We start from the raw sequence: 21,277 nt of genomic DNA on the forward strand, positions 1-21,277 counted from the left end.
AGAATACTGTTTTCATATTTTGGGCAGCGCACCAAAACCTTTAGAATGTTCGATTGTATTGCGGAAAGAGTATTCACTTAAAGATGACCCTCCCCCTTCTCACACTCACTCCCTCTTATCCTTTTCCCATAACTCTCGTGTGATTGTGTGTATGTGGGGAGTTAATATGTAAACAAAGGGAAAACACAGAAATAACTGGTAGGGACGCCAACATGAATCTAATAAGAGCTTTTACACACCTACAATATCATAATATGTTCCCCCCTTAGTTTGAACTACACTTGGATTATTCATACAATCGATATAGATGACTCCAATAGTGTAATTCCCAGGATTTGAATACATTACTTACTCAGCTCTATAAAATTTTCTCCACTCATATTTAGAGTTATATTTTATGTTATTTTTTGAAACGTCGTGCTTTTAAAAGTTTCTAAACATTTTAAATAAATAAATAAATATATATATATATATATACTTTTTAAAATATTTTTGCTTTTTCAGAAACCATTGAGATTCCAATCATTGATACTACGGAATGGGTAAAATTTAACATTAATCAAACAGGTTACTATATCGTCAATTATGAAGAAAGCTATTGGAAGAAACTGTCCCATCAGCTGATTAACAATCATACGGTAAGTGTTCGTTTTGTCATCAGTACTTTCAAGCTATTTTCAGGAAAGATTCTAGCAGATGCTTTGAAAATAACTATTTGCATTTTTTATGTAATTATGTAATCATGCCTCTTGATTTAAAGAAGCAACAATTACTAGTTCAGTCCCGCATGCTCACTAAAGGAACTTTTTTTAATCAGCCAGGAGTAGGCTAATCAAGTTTTTTGTCCTTGGGAAAAAAACAAATAAACAAACTTATTTATTTATATATATTGTTCTATGAGATAAATCTATGAGTCATATAGATTTATTCAATTGTGTACGTTGGACCACATATCTATATTTTGCAATTTTTCTTAAAATACATTAATATTAGCTTACCTTATCTTTAACATTAACTTCTGCTTTCTGAAGAACAATGAAGAAAAATCTTTGATACCCTGTAACATATTTAAAATAATGTGGATAGACTTTGAATTATTATTTTATGGTAATATTACCTAGGAATGTTTATAGACACATCATAGATTAGTTCCATGTGGGCTTAAGGATAGATAGTCCACAAATCCGTCTAAAGGCCAAATATTCCAAGTTATTTCTGCCCTTCCGTATCTATTAAGACGGCTTCAAATCGAGTGATGATATTCACCATTAACCACCTAATGACATTCTCATACGTTAATGTTCTTCGAGGGATTTGAACCACGACCAGACCGAAAAAGACTCAGGAGTATAAATATAAGTTGGGTTATTAACAGAAAATAATATGCCTTGCGTTATTTTCTGCTAAGGACTTAAAATCTTAGCGCCACTCTTGAATAAAGCTAATTATTCCCTTAAATACTGATTAAAGGCATTATTACAGATCCTAAATGAATTCGCAGAATCCATATAGGATCTGAAGTAATTCTTCTCTGTTTTTTTACAACAATAATGAGCTGAAGATGATTATAGAAATCTCTTTAGTTTAAAAAAAAATGTGCATTACGAACAGTTTCTCAGGAGCAACTGATTATCCATTGAGGTAGTGTTTAAGAGAAAACACACTTAAATGATGACCTTGATAGCAAAAGGGGTCAAATGAAAATATTCCTGTATGCCATTTTGCTAAAGAGGAAAATCTAACCACAAAACTGATAAAATAAAATATTTGATGTATCTTGCTGTAAAGTTTAGTATGTTTTCACGTTAATGTAGAAAAATCCAACTCCCTTCATTACGGATAATTGGATTAGGTTGTTCTGAATTATGGCAGAAACAACTAAGGCTATAAAGTTAATATATCATGCTGTTAATTGTATGTTTTCTTCTGGCCGAAGAACAAAATCAAGGGAAGAAATACTTGAGTTTCCAAGAAAAATACTTGGCTAATTCATTTTTATGGAAAAGTCTTCATAAAGGCCTTTTGGATTTTAGATGGGAATCGAACGCAGATCTTTTCAACCAATTTTCGAAAACTACATGTTTAAAACTGTGATTCTGGATCACAATTTTCTGTTGACCTCGCACATCGTAAGATTTTGTGAAACGTAGATTGTATTGATATATTTATTGGTATTTATGAGGTGGCTATGGTTCTAGTGACCATTATTACTTCAGGTAAATGACAGTAAATATAAATTGAACTATTTCTACTTCTCACTCTGTCTGAAGTCAGCTTGCTTGATTTAATGTATTTAAAAACCCAAGCGCTTAATTTTATTTTATATTAGTATGCTTATCGCTATGAAATCGGATATTTTCTCCCTAAAACGTTTTTTATTTGCCTGAAGCACTTTTAAATTTCGGCAACACTTGGAACTAGTTTTAATAATGCACTTCGTTTTGCAGTCTTTTTCAGCTTCTGATCGCTCGAATCTGCTGTTTGACGCTTTTCTTCTGGCTAAAGCTGGTCTGATAGACTATACCATTCCCCTAGATATGACAAGCTATCTCGAAGGAGAAACTCATTTAATTCCCTGGGAAACAGCCTACGCTTCTCTTGTGTACATAGGACAGCTACTGCAGTTTAATGAAGTCGACTCACTTATGAACGTAAGTATCAGAAGTTCACAGAGGATCTTTCATTAAAGTTTTTCAAACTTGGAGACCATTACTTAAAGGAAATTTTTATAAGCATAGGAATTTAATAAATAATTATAGCAATTTAGTACTATTCTCACAGTATTTTATAGACTCTCTCTCTGTCTCTCTCTCTCTCTCTCTCTCTCTCTCTCTCTGTGTGTGTGTGTGTGTGTGTGTGTGTGTGTGTGTGTGTGTGTGTGTGTGTGTGTGTGTGTGTGTGTGTGTGTGTGTGTGTGTGTCCACAGTATAGTAAAGAGGGTATGAGGCGCCTGTGGCAGGTGTCTAACTTGCGCCTCCCTAACCCCAAAATGACAAAAATTTTGAAAAATTAAAATGTTATAAGTTAAATTTTACTAAATGCAATTTGTTAAATACTTACTATTAACCCCATCAAAAGGAGTTACAGTGTGTTGCAAAATTTGTGTGTCTAAAGCGGCGTATTGCCGAAATTTAAAAAATACAATATAAAATAGCGGACTTTTATGTCTATTTATTTATTTTTTATAAATTTTACGTTTTGCGCCCCAGACCTAGTTGCGCCCGTGGCGGGCGCCTCTTTCGCCACTCTCTCGTTACGGCACTGGACATCCATGCCTACAATGAAAGCACTTAATGTTAATATAAATTTCTATGAGGAAATAATTCTATAAACTGAAAATGGTATTCAAGGATTTTATGTTTGGGTCTTTTTGAGCCTTCAATATAATAATATCGAAATTCCTCTTTTTAATTAGTATTCCAAAAATAACTCATAAAATCAGGAAATCGAACTCCATCTATTATACTTTTGCTTTTCTATCCTTTTGCGAGAGGAGAGAGGCAACATTTTGATAACTTTTTTGTTATATAAGGTTTAATAGATAATTAAAAATTTCTCATTTGTTTTTAGAAAAATCTCTTATATCTAGGAAATTCTGCGTATAATATTAACATTTAAATATAAGAGAATTTAAAATTATACTCCTGAAATTTCAGAGAGTATAATCTCTTTGAAAAATAAATACATATTAATTTTTATGGCTATTTTTGCATATTTTTGTATAGGAGTACCTCTTAACAGGAAAAAAATAGCCCTAAATATTAATATTTTTCTAATATATTACTTATATTATACTTATGTTAATACTTATTAATATTTATTAATATACTTATAATAAATATTTATTTTATTTATTTGATTACAATGGAAATTAATCGATGTCGTATTAAATGGTAGGAATATGTAAATTATATTGTTTTGTTTTTACAGTTGCAATTTGCAATAAATGCTAAATATAATGCTAGAATACGAATGAAATTTAATTTTAGGAATACATTCGAAAGTTGACATCGAACATGTACAAAAAGCTTGGTTGGAAGGAAAGCGAAAACCATTTAAACAAGTAAGAATTGCTTTTTTTACTCATTCAACTATATTTAATTTTCCTAACTGTATGATATATAACATTGTGTTCTTTTGTAATACCGTTCTTTTGTAACCTAACGCAACGTTAGGTAGGAATCATGTTTACTTCATCACATGCACTTATATATGAGATGTATTGTGGACGAATTCTCAAATCCACTCAATTTTGAAAATACATATCATCGTCTACCTTTCATGAAGACACAAATCCACTACAGTGGCAACAGCAGAACCGAGTCAATCAATCCATCTCGTTAGTTTTGTTTGTTTCTTTGTTTTTGGTAATTCCCAGCATGAGAAGTTGTTCAACGTCTAATACATTAGTGCCGTGGATGGTGAAAAGCTGGGAAAGCTGAGGCGAAAGAAAAACCTATTGATTTGGATCAGGTGTTCTGTCCAACTGACTCCGATAAACGTGTTGAGAACTTTCAGCAAATGAGTCATTACTGAATTTCGCCACTAGTCCCACCAATATGCGTAACACGGATTTCTTTATCACTTACATCTTAAGTTCATCTTCATCTTATCTAGTTTTTTTTTAATTTTTAAATTTATTAATTTTTTAAATAATTTATAAGATACAATAACAGAGCTGTTTTGTACTCACCAAGACTTCAAGGCTAATTTAAATAAAAGAAATATGATTTATATAGATAGTTGATTCCCAATTATTGTACTCATAAAAATAAAATATATATTCAGTAGTTGTCATGAACTAATGACAACTACTGAATATATATGCATAAATACTGAACCATATGCATAAATCATATCTGCTTAAGAATTATTTTCCCTTATATTATTATCCTGTGCAAAATTTTAAAGTTTTATTACGTAATGCATATTTTAGTGCAATGTCTACTGTTGGAGAGATTCATATTAGACTGAAATGAGTTACAATTATGTAGATATATCACCGTCTACCTTTCATGAAGACAGAAATCCATCTATAGTGGCAACAGCAGAACCGAGTCAATCAATCCATCTCGTTAGTTTCTTCTTTCATTTTTTAGATGAAACATGACGCCGTTATACTTTATTTGATAATTGCGAATATTTGCAGGTTTACTGTTTTATGTGAGTAATATCCGAGTTTATGTGAAGATAAAACACTGTTACTACCGTTTAAAATTAGCCAATTCACTTTAATTCGAAGTCGCTTAAAGGTTCTTGCTTCTCAGATGAGATTCGAACCCAGATCTTTCATATGTTAGCATTATTTCCTAACAGGACTAGTAGCTACTTGTGTATTCGCTAACAAGTGCAGGTGGCATACTGGACATGTCAAGAAATGCTAATAAAATAATTTAGAAATATACACTTTCAAAAAAAAAAAATATATATATAATATATACAAAAATATATAAACAATATGCATATAAGATATTGTTGACTTAAGAAATAAACATGCAACTTTCAATGCTCTTCATTTCCTTTCAGTTATCTAAGAACCACAATTATTGGTCTTGCTTGTCACAGTGGCAACCCCGACTGTCTACATGAAGCCTCACGTCTTCTGAAAGAGTGGATGAAAGGAATAGAGTAAGTTTCTATGATTTCTCAGTTAATGTTTTTATATTTGTTAATTATATTAAAGACTAATTAAAAAGTACTGTTATCGATCACAGTGCACTAGAATAAGGTTGTGAGGTGTAATTAAACCAAAATAAAACCTCTGACCTCCCTTTGGAAGTAATAGTAAATTAAAGATTTAAGTAGCATTCGGAATGTCAAATCATAGCCAAATCTGTATGTTTTTTTTTCAGCTGCTTTTCTTTATTTTAAGTTATTCAATGTTTACTATTTGCTCACCTGTCTGAGTATTATCTTACTAGAAAGATGATAGATGCTACTGTATTGTTCCAAAAAAAAAAAAAAGATGTAGCCACCGTAGAAGTTCAAAATACCCCTTATTTCACCTAAACCTGACAGACTTGAAACTAAACTATGCAGATTACAAGAACGAAATAATATTACAATAAATTCTGATACGGGAGTAACTAATTTTGGAAACGATATTTAGATTTTAAACGCCTGGATAGGGACTCTCATCTGGTAATAAAGTAAAATGAATAATACATCTTGAAAGTTAATTCTTCAGGATTCTTAATACAAATATAATTTAGGCAGAGCAAAAATAATAATTATAGAAACCTAAATAAATAAATAAACTTCTTATTTAAAACCAGAGAAACTGAAACGAAAACGATGAAGATTTTTTTTTTCTTTTTCACAAAGAATTTTTGAAGCTTATCAGCATTATGTTACTACTTAACCAGGAAAACGCTTTCATTTTCTTGCTGATTCCAAATTATACTTCCAAGACTCGATATCTGTTCAAATATGCAGCAAGTAGTTGCTACATTTGCTACTTATAATGATGGGCGGTTAATATATGGAGCACAGCGTTCATCAATGTGAACCACTAGTAATTTTCTTGTATGAAAAATATGAATAAATGGAATAGTTATGCTTTAGATTACAGAATTAAAATTGCTTTTTACTACATGTTTTAAAAGTTAAAGAAACTACTCTGAAAAAAAAAATTGAAAATGAAGAAAGATTATTTATCTTTATTTCTTTTTCTTTTTATTTTTGATTATATATTCAGTTATTTCAGATCTTTTCCTGGAATTGCCGTGAGTGAAAAAAAAAACCCTATTTGCTTCCTTCCAACGTCTACTTTTATACTTTTAATTACATTCACAAGCTCTGGTTCGAAAATTAAAAATAACGAAGGTAGTTCTTACTGCTTGAGCTCTGTAAACAACATAAAAATTTCGACCTAATACAACTTGCACACGTACAACACGTACAAAATATAAAAAATTGCTGAATTTGCAATAAACATAGAAGGCAGGGTACCGTATTGCTCAAGGGGAAAAAATAGAGATGTAGCCAACCTTAGATGTTCAAAGCCCACCATATATCTCCTAAACGTCAACAGACACGAAATTAGAATATGCAGATTACAAGGCTGATAAAAGAGCAAAATGGTGTCAGAATAAGATTTTGATACGGGAGTAACTTATTTTGGAAAGTTACTCCCTTTAAAGTTATTTTACTATTTAGATTGTAAACATCTGGATAGGGACTTCAATCCGGCAATAAAACCATATTTTTACTATGAATATACTTTCGCTCTGAATAAATTCAACTTATTATTATAACATGCACGAATAAGCGAAGGTCTTATTTAGTGTTAAACCTGCAACATATTTGGAAAACACAGTAGATGAGCATGCCGTGTATTTTAAGTTTCATCTTTACAGCTGCATTGTTTTAGTTCCGTTTGCAGTACAACTATAATATTATTTTCCTAGAATACAGACAAGCTTACGAAATTTAGTGTACCATTACGGAATGGCAGAAACAGGCAGAGAGAAGCAATGGAATTATATGTGGAATCGATATATGACAGAAGAATCTGCACAAGAAAGAAAAAAACTGTTGTACGGTCTTGCACACGTCCGCGTTCCAAATCTAATCCACAGGTAAGGTGCACTTTTGATTTCTTTCTATACTTCTAGGGTAGTAATATTATAAAGAAAATCTGCAAAATAATTTTTGCATATTTCAAATGGCAGAAAACAATAAAATAAAATAAAATAAAATAAAACATACACATTGTTTGGTATTTGTTCTAAACTCAGTAAATGTTTTAATTGTGTAATAGTTTAATTCCACCATTCAAATTCCCAACATGGAATTTTGAAAACGATTTTTAACCAATGCTTTCTTTTACCTTCTTAAAAAATAATAATGAACACTACTCCTATATTTCGCTATAGAGGTATTGGGCACTTTTCTAACGCAAAAAGGCTTAAATTATAGTAAAAGAAATTCCAAAATTTTTTATCGCAATATATAGTTCGAAAGGGTTCATTCTCCCCAAATTAATTTATTAATATTAAAGATATTATTTATCCATCATTGTTATAGCCAGATGGAAGTGAATCTGAAAAGTTTCAGATTTACCAGAGAGCATATGAAAATAAAACCTTCACCATCAGAGTTGCCATGCTTGAATGATCTAATTAATGAAAATTAATTATTGCTTAAAACAGCTATTAGGCCAGTTTAGTAAAAGTACTAATAAAAGGGGATATATGGCCCACTCTGTGTCTTTTAAGTAGTGCAATCCACGGCAAATCCAATACCGAAGGCTATATTATCATAAACTCTTTAGAAATTTTTGAATATTTTTTAAATTTTCAGTTCTATCTGACTATAACAATAATCGATTAATATTATCCTTCATATTAATATCATTATGTTTCATATAAAAAGGTAGTGTACGCTTACTTAGTTTGTAATGTGATGCTTGTTCAGTAAAATTTGACAAATAACGATGTTCGTAAAGAATTCAGTTAAAGATTTGTTCAGATTTCGGATAAAACTTCAACAAAATCCATTATTTCAGAGTCTGGTGGTGAAAACTTCCGCTTTAAGAACATTGAAGTAATTGTGGTCGCTGTTTATTGTCTGGAGTTAACCCTTTCATTCGATGAAATATATTTCATATATTTAAAAGGCATTGTTTATTTCTTTATGTTAACGGATAGTTTTAACGGATTTCTATTTCAGTTGTTTTCTCTTCTCTTAGTACTTTTTTCTTAGTAAATCGAGAAAACGTGCTACAATTATGTTTGTATTACAGAAGAAAAGCTAAGGTCATTTTTACTTTCATTATGGAAAAAGCGACTCTTGCAGATTATAGAACTAGCTGGCTATTGACTTCTCAGAGGTGGAACCATTATTATTTATATCCGCTACAGAAGTTTCCTTATTCTGTTTCAATTATTTGTGGTCAGTATTCTCGTTCACGAGATTATCGAATGTAAGCATGGGAGCATTGTGTAAATATTTACCAAATACTAAATCCTCAAATACAAGGTAAAGTCAGAAGTCTCTGCAGTTTCATATGTAATTTTTTTTTCGATTGTTCCTTCTGTGAAAGCACGCACTCCTAAACATGACACGTCATTGCTATTTGTGAAGTATTTGCTGTTCACTTAAGCGGACTTTAATTTTATTATTACTGCGTTTTTTTTTTTTCAAGTTTCATTAAGAAAACATTGCTTAACGAAAAGGATTTGCATTTGTCCTAGTTTCAATTTCCTTCATTTTAACTTCTAACTTTCACTAAATCCATCTCACCGGCTACAGAAATACTGGATAAAACTAAAACTAGCGCCATCAGAGATCAATGCGACAGTCAACAGAATCAAAAGTATAGTAAGAACTCCCCAACTTCTTCAGATAAGTCAAACAACCTTTTCAGCACTTTTTCTCGAGAGACCTGTTTAAAGCTAAAAGGAGAAATTCCCATGAAAAAGATCATAGAAGTCACAGGAAAACCGGATGTGTATGTGTGCAAGAGAAAGAGAAAGAAATTCACTGATTTTAAAATTTTACAATCCAACTGCATAAGAAAATTCCAAAGTTTTCAAAATTCTTATGTTAAATATGTTGGTATCACTTTGAGTGATTTTTATTTTTTTCTGATGGGAAACATATCGACATGGGTAATCGCTTTTTCCAAGTCATGACAAAGTTTCTGTAATTCATGCTTTTATCATACGATTGATCTTGACACTGATTATATATTTATTTAGTTCGAATTTTTAGTTAAAATGTTATGATTTTTAACTAAATAGTGTTTCGAACATTACTCTTTCTGAAAAACTTCGAGTGGAATACCACCCTCTGTTGACAAAGACGTACGCAATATATAAAAATCTAGCTGTGAAAAGTTATGAGTTATTCTGTTGGCTTTTTTTTTAATGAAAATAATTTGGAAATAACTAGTTTAAAAGATATTAGGTTCACGATAAACACTCATATATTGCGTTCATTTAGGTTTTAATTCTTTTTTTTTTTCTTTTCATGATTTCTTATAAATTGTTAATAATATTTTACTTTTTTCTTTCTTGATGTTAGTTTTGCAAAAGTTTCACTTTAATTAAATTTTTGTAATGCATTAATTTATTTTTAAATTTATTTAAAATAAAAACTCATTATAAATATCTTTGATACATTATGATAAATTAAATTAACATTCGATAAGAAAAAAAAAAACACAATGATAGTGTGTGTTTCCAATATTGACAGTTCTGATTGAGTGACATTAGCGTCATCTATGAGAGTGTAGTTAAACTACAAAAATAAGGACAGCTGTATGTATAATCGTGCCGAAGTTCATCACATATACTTATATATGAGATGTATTGTGGACAGATTCTCAAACCCACTCGATTGTGGATATAACAATGTTATATCATTGTTATATCCATAACAATGTTATATCGATAACATTGTTAAACTCTCCAACTACAAATACTGATATTACAAATACTAAGAGTTAGGCTGACGTTTCCAAGCCAGTTTTATATCTGTTTGTTGTGCGCCTTCGTTCTGCTTACGTCGTTTCATTATTTCAGTAAGTGACTAAACAGTAATTAGCGGTTAACACTAATTACAACTAGCGAACTTCCTTCCGAGAACATCGTTTGCAAACGATGAGGTGATCATCGTTTGACAATCAACTAAGTCTGAAGGCATCCGTAATTAAAACTTAAAATATTACACTTAGGGGATGAGAGAAAAAAGATTAACACTAAATATACCGTACTGTTTACAGGCAAAGAACTTAATGGAGTGAATAATTAGATATGAATAAACTGCCTTATACATAATTTACTGGATATTTGTAGAAGTTATTAGGTTGTACGTGTGATTTTCAGAGATCGCCCTCTAAAAGAATACTATTCTGCTTCCTACAGGCCGAAATCATTTAATGTGGTAATAATAATATTTTTTTTCGTGAATGGTTATATAAAAAACACCGAATTAAGTGCAGTAATTTAAAGTGACGCTTCTTCTTCTTCTTCTTCTTATTTGATATTGTTAATGATAATTATTGATGATATTGATAATTATTTGATAATGCTCATACCTCAACATACATCGTCATCCTTTTCATTAGACAGAAGGAGAGAAGTAGACTCAAATATTCTTAATGCAATCTAAATATCTGAAAGTAATTAACAGTGCAGTAATTAACAGTTCTTCTTCTTCTTCTTCTTCTTCTTCTTCTTCTTCTTCTTCTTCTTCTTCTTATTATTATTATTATTATTATTATTATTCAAATGAAGCAGTGATAAGGAATAAAGAGTTTTATTCATAAAGGCCGTACACTTTAGATTGACTTCAGACAGATTCCCAGGATTTCCCTGATTTTTTTGCATAAAAATAAATAATAAAAATACGAAAGCATTGTCATTCTTTTATTTTTATAGAGTTAATGCAAGATTGCCGAAATTACGTATTCATGTGTAACTGTACGCGGTTTTAGCTGAAGCAAACTAATTAATTGTTCCTATATCGCAGGTAATCGTTTAATCAATTTTATCTCAGTGCGCAGTTTTGTAAAGGCTTCAGAGACTATTTTGAGGTACGAAGTATTGTCAAATAATTATTTATTAATTATTTGATAATGCTCATACCTCAACATACATCGTCATCCTTTTCATTAGACAGAAGGAGAGAAGTAGACTCAAATATTCTTAATGCAATCTAAATATCTGAAAGTAATTAACAGTGCAGTGAAGTGCGAGTTCTCAGTTTCGAGTAATATATCCAAGAATGAATGAATGAATGAAACAGCGGTAATTCTTCTCTCAAGCGGTAATTCTTCTTCATCAATATTTCCTCGAACGTTTTAATTCATTTATCGAAACCTATTCACCAAACTAAATTACAAGATGCGACTTTTTATTTTATAATTTGATTCTATCATTTACAACAAATAACCAAAGCATATATTCGAAAATGCATTTAAAAACTGCAGTGTCCTTTAATTAAAATGTATTCGTTTTTATATAAGTTGCAGTGCGCTGAATACAAATGTGATTTTAAAATTTGGTAACATTTTAAAGATAAATAAAAATAAAGGTATCTTTTTTAAAAAGCTACTTTATCTCAAACGTAGATCCAATCCTAATAAAAACAAAAACGTAATTATTCAAAAACTAGTCAATTTTTAAAAATAACAGATGATTTTCATTTACTACGTAACCGCTCGAGTTTCTCCAATTGCCATGAATACTCAAGTTAGCATAACTGGAATTCAATCTTTTTTTTGAACTTAATTTCTATGGCAGCTATTTGCTGGTGGAACCTTACATCGCTCAGTGCATCCAAGTTAGTTCTGAAGGAATCCATACGTGAATATAGAAAATGTATCTGTTATGGCATATTGCGGTCCGTAAATTTAAAGCGGCTTAACATATGCTTTACAATATTAATACAACACTTCACGTACTAAGAAAATTCGAATGAAAGGGGAACATATTATTCCCTATTCTGTGATTGAGTAGTACGGTTTACACCAAAGGATTGCATTTTCATAATCGCTGGATCAATTTTAGTTTCTGGAGTTTAAAATGCAAAAAGTTTTTTTTTTCTTTTCTTTTTCTTGTCCATTCTATTCTCGAAAGGTTGAAAACCTGATGATACATTTAGTATTGCGGATGCACAAGGGATTACATAAACGTACCTGTATGGTTTTCAAAACCCACGTTAGGGCTTCAGTAACCAGGATGGTAATCTCACACGGGACCATACTTATCTAGAAGTTAAGACATTCAAAAATATTCATTCTGCAGCAGAATTCGAACCCACTGTCTGCAATTTAGAAAGTGGACATGTTTTCACTTCGGCCAAGAAGGTAGGCTTGTGTTTCTTATAAAATGATAATGAATAGTTATTGCCTGTTCTAATAACCTTTATCTCAAAATTTATTTTCATCAAGAATGATTTTCTGCTCTTTGTATTGTCCAAAAGATTAAAAAATATTAACAGTTATTTTTAAATTAATGTAGATATTTGGATTATTCTTTGAACGAAACAAAGGTTCGTCGTCAAGATTTCTTTACAGTTCTTGGATACATAGCGGGTAATCCAGTAGGAAGACCTATTGTTTGGAATTTCCTTCGAAAGAACTGGCCCACTCTAGTGGAGCGGTAAGAATCTGAATAAACTTAAAAAAAAAAAAAAAAAAAAAAAAATATATATATATATAATATTTCAAGGAAAATGATCTACAGTATATAGCTGTTTAGAAAAATAGCGATTGTAATTCGTTTTCATTTATTTATTTGTAATGTGGCGATTAACATCTAGAATACCTGTAAGAAATCTAACTTGATCGCCCAAAGGGTGTAAAGCAGGGTTCAACAACCTTTTTGTACTCACAGTCGACATTCTCATCCTGCTTCATAATGGGGACAAATGACTACTTATTAGTTGTTATAAGGTGAGATAGAGGTAGAGAGAGAGAGAGAGAGAGAGAGAGAGAGAGAGATGGAAGGAAGGAGAAATGACACATTTGCAAATTTATAATAAATGCTTTTCATGAAAATGTTTCTGTTTGGTTGTAAAAATTTATAGAGATTTATATTAACTTTGTACACTAATTTAATGTAGAATACATTTATAAATTCGGTATGTACAAGTTTCTGTAATTAATGTAATTAATAAGTATTACTAACGTTTCTTAAATTAAAAAAAAAAACTACCGCTTTGCAGTGTATTTTGTGTACGAACTAATAATTTTAATGCATTTGAGACAGATATACAAAAAGAGATATCGAATGTTAAAATTGTTAAGATATAAATTTCTGTAGATACATACCCGACCAACTTGTGTCTAAGTATTTAAACAAATAAAGAAATGACCCAGCACGTAAGCGTATGAAGAAATTTTGGGGTAACCTAGTAAACTTTCTGATTATTTTCAACAGTCAAGACATCTTTCGAGTATTTTTGTGCTGTACCTGATAATACTCTTGCTATTTAAAAATGCTGGATATGTAGTTCAATAGCGTTTTAATGCTCTAACTGTACTCAGCCATTTTACTATCGAATAGCTAGTGGTGTGTTTTATAAACTACATAAAACCATCTAGTTCTTCATAATTGGCAAAAATATTATCAGCTCTGCTAACACAGTCTACGGCTGCGCAATGCCAGTCGTTGGTTTCTTCCATAGCTGGGATATGTCAAATGGCTTTGCCCATAATAAGTTCATATAAATTCAATCGAATTCGTTGGCGTCTTGAATTTTTTATCCTATCTGGTTACACATGTTCAGCCACAGTTAATAAATATTGTGGATTTTCTATAAATTCTAAATTTGAAGTTTTTTCTTGTATCATATAACGAATACAAATCCATAATTCATTAGAACAAATTTTCGGACAAATGCACTTTTGAACTGCTGATTTTATTTTCCTTAATTTACTAGTCAAATAATAATTATTTTTTATATTTATGCACTCAAACGCGCGTTATATATACATTTATTTCCATAACGTGAACATGTTTCCTGCATCAGAAAAGATATATTTTCTAACAAGCTTGTCTGAAATAAAAATATTTAAGACAATAGTTGCTACTCTAGTCGTTTTTAAGTTTCGTTACCAATTTTCTGCTTGTTCGATTGAATTCGTAGCTCAATAATAACTCACTATATCTATCCGATAATTTGCTTATTTACAGAAAGGGCATTGAATAAGTTCGTTTAGCCGATATGTTATCGCATTTATTGGATCATGAACCTGTGAACTGGTCTTGGAAAAACGGATCCTCTCTACTGTAGATAGAAGTGCCCTTCTTTTTTATTTATTTCTATGCCTTCACATAGAAATAAATCGCGGATCGTGTGAAGGAAAGTGGTTTTATTAATTTTTACTGATTTGAACATCAAATTAAGGAATACAAAGTATTGAAAGTAAATAAAAATATTGGTTTTAAGTTTAATATCAGTTTAGCTGATTTAAAAAAAAATTAGTCAAACTGATATATTAAATCTTGTTAATTATCATTAAACCAACTTGAATAATAAAATATTTCTGGATCTTCCAGTGCCTTTGGCTGAGGAAACACTCTGAAATTTCCCTCGGCTGATAGTGTTGCCTACAGTTGATTCTGAGTGATGTGATTTTATCAATGTTACAAACATAACGGTAATGAATATATGATGTTCTATCTCTTTCAAAGTTTGTATATTCTCCAAATGCTAGTAACATTATACAGATCTCCCTAAACTCTAAAGGATATATCTTTTGCCTTATATAGTGAAATATGTGACAATAGGAATTTACATAGTATGTTTGCTTCTAAACTACGGGATGTACTATTACTACTCGTGATATCATAGCGCGTTACTTGAATACCTAACGTATGAATGCACTTGACTGTTATAGTCCTCTTATACGAGTAATGGTTTTAATGCACTTCCCAGTTTCATTGCTAATACGTAGGTAACAGCACTAAAACCTAATATAATATTGCAAATATCAGATTATACTTCTAATCATTTTTACTTTAAAATGCGGTTACTTTGAATTACTTTGCATTTTACATATATTTTTGTTTACCAGTTTATCTATTAATACGTTAAATTCCAGGAAATTCAACATTTCCATAATTGCAATTAGCAACAGAAAGTCATGAGATTATAATTTTTTAACTTTATAACATTAAAATGTAATTTATAATTGGATTTATAATATGATATAACTTTACAGGTTCACTCTCAATGACCGATATTTTGGAAGAGTGGTGAGGACAATATGCACTTATTTCACGACGGAGTTTGAACTGCAGGAGGTAAGATAGAATGATTTTTACGTGAGTTGATCCGCAACACTATGGTGTTGAAATTCAAATTACTAAATGGAACCTAATCTGCTCTGTTTCACAAGCAAACATCAGAATTATTCTTAAAGTAAGCATTAACAATAAGCCATATAATGGAAATAAGGGCGCCCGCATATCGTATACGAAATCTTAGCCAGACTGATTTAATTAGGTATTAAATAGCAGTGCTTGTATTGATAATTGGTATTATATATAACCAGCGTGGTTTGTCGCGTGTTTAGCTTACTGGCTTTCTTAGGCAGCAGACTGTGGGTTGGAATTCCACTGCGACCTCGATGTTTGTGACTATCTTTAGGTTGGGAGACGAATTTCATTACCGGACGTGAGATCATCATCCCTCTTACTGGAAATCACCTCCTGCGTGGCTTGAAAAAGTTCAAAGTTTGGTCGTTAGACACTCAGGTCTTCAAAAAGCACATAAACAAATTCCTTTCTTCTTTCTAACCAGTTGTAACACATACGCAAGACTTTTTATTATAGGGTTTGAGATCTCTCGTGTGTGGGGCTAACATGAAACAATGTCAAATACGAGATATATATAAATAAATAAATGAAATAATAAACAATATAATCAAAATAATAAATAAAATAAAATCCTTTATAAGGGTCAAACGAAGATCAGTTTGCCAAACTAATATGAAAGCTGCAGAGTTCCTCCTGGAAACTCGGGTTTTTCGTCGCGTAACGAAGCAAACCGCACGGAGAACACAAGCAATTTATAGAGAAATGAATATTTAGGCGTAAGACTAACCACTTTATCCTAAAATTATGGTTATGAAAAAGCGAAGGATACCCGGCAGATTATAATCCTTAAAGATCTTTAAGTACAAGAATTATTACTATGGTAAATAAAATTATTTTCTATTGAGACAGAGTTTCAATTGCTGAAATGAAATAATGAATGTCTATGTTAAAAAGTATTAAAATTTAAGTAACACTCGGAAAATAAGTTTTTAAAATTATCATATTATGCTTTGCTGAAAGTAATGATGTTAGCCATGATAAAGAAAATGGTTTCATCCATTTATTCAAAAAAAAAAAAAAATATATATATATATATATATAGAGAGAGAGAGAGAGAGAGAGAGAGAGGAGAGAGACAGAGAGAGAGAGAGAGAGAGACAGAGAGAGAGAGAGAGAGAGACATATAACAAATGCTCTTAAACCTAAGCAGGCCATCTTGGTTAACTTTTTATAAACTAATATGTTGCCATTTATCTGTCAAAGTTAAATAACTACAGATTCAAAAAAGGAACCGTAATATAATAGTAGCCAAAATGCAGACAGGTATAAAATTATACTTCTTGCAGAGAACATAAATCCCTCCAAACTTTCACTTTAAGGCATAAAAGTTACCACTAAAAAAGAATACGACTCCAGCAGATGGCGCAAGATTGCTCTAACGATAAATGATATATCTTTTTTATGTCATTCCTGTTGCAACCCAAAGTAAAAGGTTGACAGCTATCAGAAATACGGCCCTGGAAAAAGTCATAGTATGAACGAATATCAACGTTAGCTGACATAACCAGTGAAGAGATAACTGCCAAGGAGAATGATCGATTCTTCTACTGTTTATGACGGTTCTATTCTCTGGATGTGGGTTTACATGTTTGCCTCGATTTGATTTAAGGATGCGTTTAAGGATGCATCAAACATACAGTTTTTAAGTATGCTTTTCTCATACAAAGAAATCAAACTACATTAAAGTATATATCACAGAGTGTCACGCGTCCTTTCAAGCTATATGGAGCAAAGCGTATACGACGATACCTGACATCTGCTCTCTCTCTCTCTCTCTCTCTCTCTCTCTCTCTCTGTGTGTGTGTGTGTGTGTGTGTGTGTGTGTGTGTGTGTGTGTGTGTGTGTGTGTGTGTGTGTGTGTGTGTGTGTGTGTGTGTGTGTGTTCATATAATTCAACATAACTGACTAACATTTACCAGTTGAGCCAGATAGGATAATTTGCACTAAACTTTCAGATGCAAATATCGCAGAAACTTTGCCGGTTGCCGGCTGTCGAAATGCAGCAGCTTATATCGAATTATTCAACATGATTTAAAGTTTTTTCGAAGCTAGCGTAAGATAGATTGGTGCATACTCTTTAAATATCAGTTTCAGTTTCAATAGAAATTCACTAAACAAATGTTCTAGTATGTTATCAGAATGGCAATATTTTTTTTTAAAAAAGTTGTTTAAATTTATATGCATAATTCACCTTTGTATATAAACTAATGGAACAATGTAATAATGATGCCGTGCGTACATTTTATTTCATCATTAAATTAAACTATGCTATATAGGAACTATTTTTAACTTCTTTTTGAAATCATTTCAAAAAGAAGTTAAAGAATACCTTCTATCTGATTTCTTTTGTGATGTGTGACGTAATCATACGATTTCCTCTTTTCTAGATGGAGGCTTTCTTCAGGCAATTTCCAGAAGCAGGTGCAGGAAAACGTGCTCGAGAGCAGGCTCTCGAGAATGTTAAGGACAACATTAAGTGGCTGAAGAATTATAAAAAGAAAATTGAATCCTGGCTTGAGTCTACTGGAGAAATACCATGGCTTAATCACCGACTTCCTCGTCATGTTGTTCCTCATCACTATAATATTACGATACAGCCAAATTTTGCGACTAAATCTTTCACAGGAAAAGAATTTATTAGCATAGAAATAACAAAGCCTACTAAATATATCATTGTCCATTCTAAAGATCTCATGATAACTGATTCATTAGTCACAGAAGCAGATAACAAGAAAGACATACTGCTTGCATCGTCTTTTGCATATAAGATTAATGATTACTGGGTACTTCAAATCAAAGATTTTCTATTAAGTGACAAAATGTATGTTTTGTATTTCGAATTCGAAGGATCTTTAACCAATAACCTTGTCGGCTTCTACGTTAGCGGCAGCGTCGAGGAACAGTAGGGAAAATATTTTTTTTATTTATTATACATAAATAAATAAATTCATTAATTAAAATAATTTATTATTTTAGTAACGAAGTGTCCAAGAAAATATCTCTACTTGCATTGCAATTTAGATGGTAGATAGTATACTCGAAGAACAAGGAATATCACTATGGATCGTATTTCCCCATCGGGACAGAAAGTCACAGCGCATGTATAATCCAGAAATAGTTACAGGGATTCAGTGATTATTAATGGCGGTGGATTCGAATACCATCATAGGAATGGATGTTTGTAAATTTCTTTAGGTAGTAGATTAATTTATGTCAATGTCCACTGTGAGACAACCATTCTTCTTAATGGAAGCAACAATTGGCTGAAATGGCAGGAAATTCATGCTTGGTTTCTAGCGAAGGTTTATGGATTATCCAACCTTCCAAACCATTGTTGTAAACCTACTTGGTTTACAACATTTTGTGGATCAAAGTCCAGATGAAAATGGAGTAGCTCTCAAATCGTAATCCATCTTTGGTATGTTTGTGGAATGAAATGTTCAGAATATGAAGAGGTCACCAGCAAATATATAGCACTGCAGAAATGCTCTCTCTCTCTCTCTCTCTCTCCCTCCCTCCCTCCACCTAGAGTGAGCTACATGTGGAATATTTCCAAATATTGAGTTGATGCCTTGGCATAGCACGCCGAAATTGTCTTGAAGTCTTACTCTGGTTCCAACAAGGGTATTAGTGGGTAATAACTTGACGACTCACTGTAGATTCTAAGAGCAAGACTTATTCATTGTTTCAGAATTACGGCAAGTATCTCAACTTGCCATGTATATACCTGCATTTTTTTCATTATTAATAATTAATATCTTCTCAAATATATTAATTTATATATAAAATATTTTTTAATCTTATTGCAAATTTGAAACATATGGTGAACAGCAAGTTCCATATCTAGTGCATAGATCCTATATCTGATTTCATAATGTTGACATGTTATTTGAATATTAGAGAGTTTCTTCGCAAATTAAATAAATGTCCAACCTGTAACTTGAACAACAAACTGTTTCCATTTTGTTTGTGTGTGTGACCAATTAATTAATCATTTGTACAGAAAAGTACACTATATACTGCAAACGTTTTGCGGACACTCGAGCATTAAAAATAATTTTATTTTCATGAACCTCGATCACAGTTATTCAATATAACATTCTAAGTCTTTGAAAAAGATGTTCTGTAAGGTTCGGGATGGATGGTCAGTGTTACCTTTCCCTTCTGCTTCTTTAAATCGTATTGTTCAACTCCAGGATGGCATATTGCATTATAAAGTCGATAGAAAATGGGATGGTTTTCCTTAGAAATGCCACCACATAGACAACAGACAATTATCCAGAATTTATACTGTACAGTGTTCATTTATCTTAGAATTTCAGCAGCTGAATCAGAGGTGCATAATGATATATTAATTCATTTAGCCTGGTATGGAAGGCATGTGCAGTTAATCTCAGGTAATGCCTGATGAAAGAATGCACTACCACTTTAATTCAACAATTTTCCTTCCTTTCCTATCAATACTGTCTATAAATCGTATATATGTATTTTCCAATTTTTCAATTTCAGTTTAGATTTTTCTCCGAGTCTCAATTTGTATCTCTTTATCCACTGTGCAGAAGAGACTCAGTTTCCTTCTTGCTGCATAATCTAGTCTCTAGATTTGGATATTCTCTGGCATATTAGATATGGATTATTATCACTTGTAATATTTAAAAAATAAAGAACGTTTACTCCATTCATTGCTCATTCTCTGAAAGAATTTTCAAAATATTTTTGTGGCTTCATATTTGGAAAACTCTGAGAAACTCAATTTCCTGCAATACTTTCCAATAGGAGAAATAAACCAACTAACTATCCAATTCCTCTTCATGTGTTGTAGATATTAAGGAGAAAATACTATGTTTTGTAACTGCAAATTCAGAAAATTTATTTGTCACACTGTATTTCAAAAGGGGCTACCATCAGAGTTGGAATTGCTTTAAGACATAATGCAATAAAATTTGTTCCTAGCATAAACCAACAAAACTGGTCTAACTTTTTTTTAATATCATTTTAAGTTTTGTTTTTCTCTCCGATCCGTGCTAGTTTCAGTTTGGATCTATTTACGAGCTGCGTGTTTTGCCTACAAGTCACACTGGTATCTTAGTTTCCTATTATGAAGCTATTTCATTTGTGGATGGTTTTTTTTTTTATTTCGATCGTTGGTTTCTTCCGCTTTTGTGTATCTGTTATTTGATCGAAGTACAGTACGCCCAATATCTGAACAACGGAGTGCTAATGAAATTATTTATGCTAAACAATTCTTCCTTATGACAAATAAGGATAGGCATCAATCTCTATGCTCAGCACTTCAACATTTTTCACATTGGTTCTGACAAGCGATAGCAGTACGGCATTTTGCAACACAATTTTTATACATAATTAGTGGATAGTTTCTTAGGAACCAACAAATACCCTAGTTAGAGATCTGAAGGTTTTTCAATACCTTTAATATTACT

At 31.6% G+C, this 21,277-nt stretch overlaps 1 protein-coding gene across 2 annotated transcripts in view; it reads left to right on the top strand.

Moving 5' to 3' along the window:
- Nucleotides 1-21,277, top strand: part of LOC150104274 (uncharacterized) — a 224,188-nt gene that overhangs the window by 88,063 nt on the left and 114,848 nt on the right. For both annotated transcript variants that reach the window (XR_016548687.1, XM_090396879.1), the window contains exons 12-19: nucleotides 505-638; nucleotides 2,448-2,651; nucleotides 3,990-4,063; nucleotides 5,527-5,628; nucleotides 7,410-7,580; nucleotides 12,972-13,112; nucleotides 15,680-15,761; nucleotides 18,224-18,738. Coding sequence is in view for 1 of the 2 variants with exons in the window: in XM_090396879.1 (XP_090253005.1) it covers nucleotides 505-638; nucleotides 2,448-2,651; nucleotides 3,990-4,063; nucleotides 5,527-5,628; nucleotides 7,410-7,580; nucleotides 12,972-13,112; nucleotides 15,680-15,761; nucleotides 18,224-18,738 (1,423 nt within the window). In the remaining variant the exon portion in view is untranslated. The remainder of the gene's footprint in view (nucleotides 1-504; nucleotides 639-2,447; nucleotides 2,652-3,989; nucleotides 4,064-5,526; nucleotides 5,629-7,409; nucleotides 7,581-12,971; nucleotides 13,113-15,679; nucleotides 15,762-18,223; nucleotides 18,739-21,277) is intronic.

The sequence above is a fragment of the Typopeltis vanoorti genome, chromosome 8, assembly GCF_054136105.1.
Source record: "Typopeltis vanoorti isolate ZY-2024b chromosome 8, IOZ_Tvanoo_1.0, whole genome shotgun sequence".
Classification (NCBI taxonomy): Eukaryota; Metazoa; Arthropoda; class Arachnida; order Uropygi; family Thelyphonidae; genus Typopeltis; species Typopeltis vanoorti.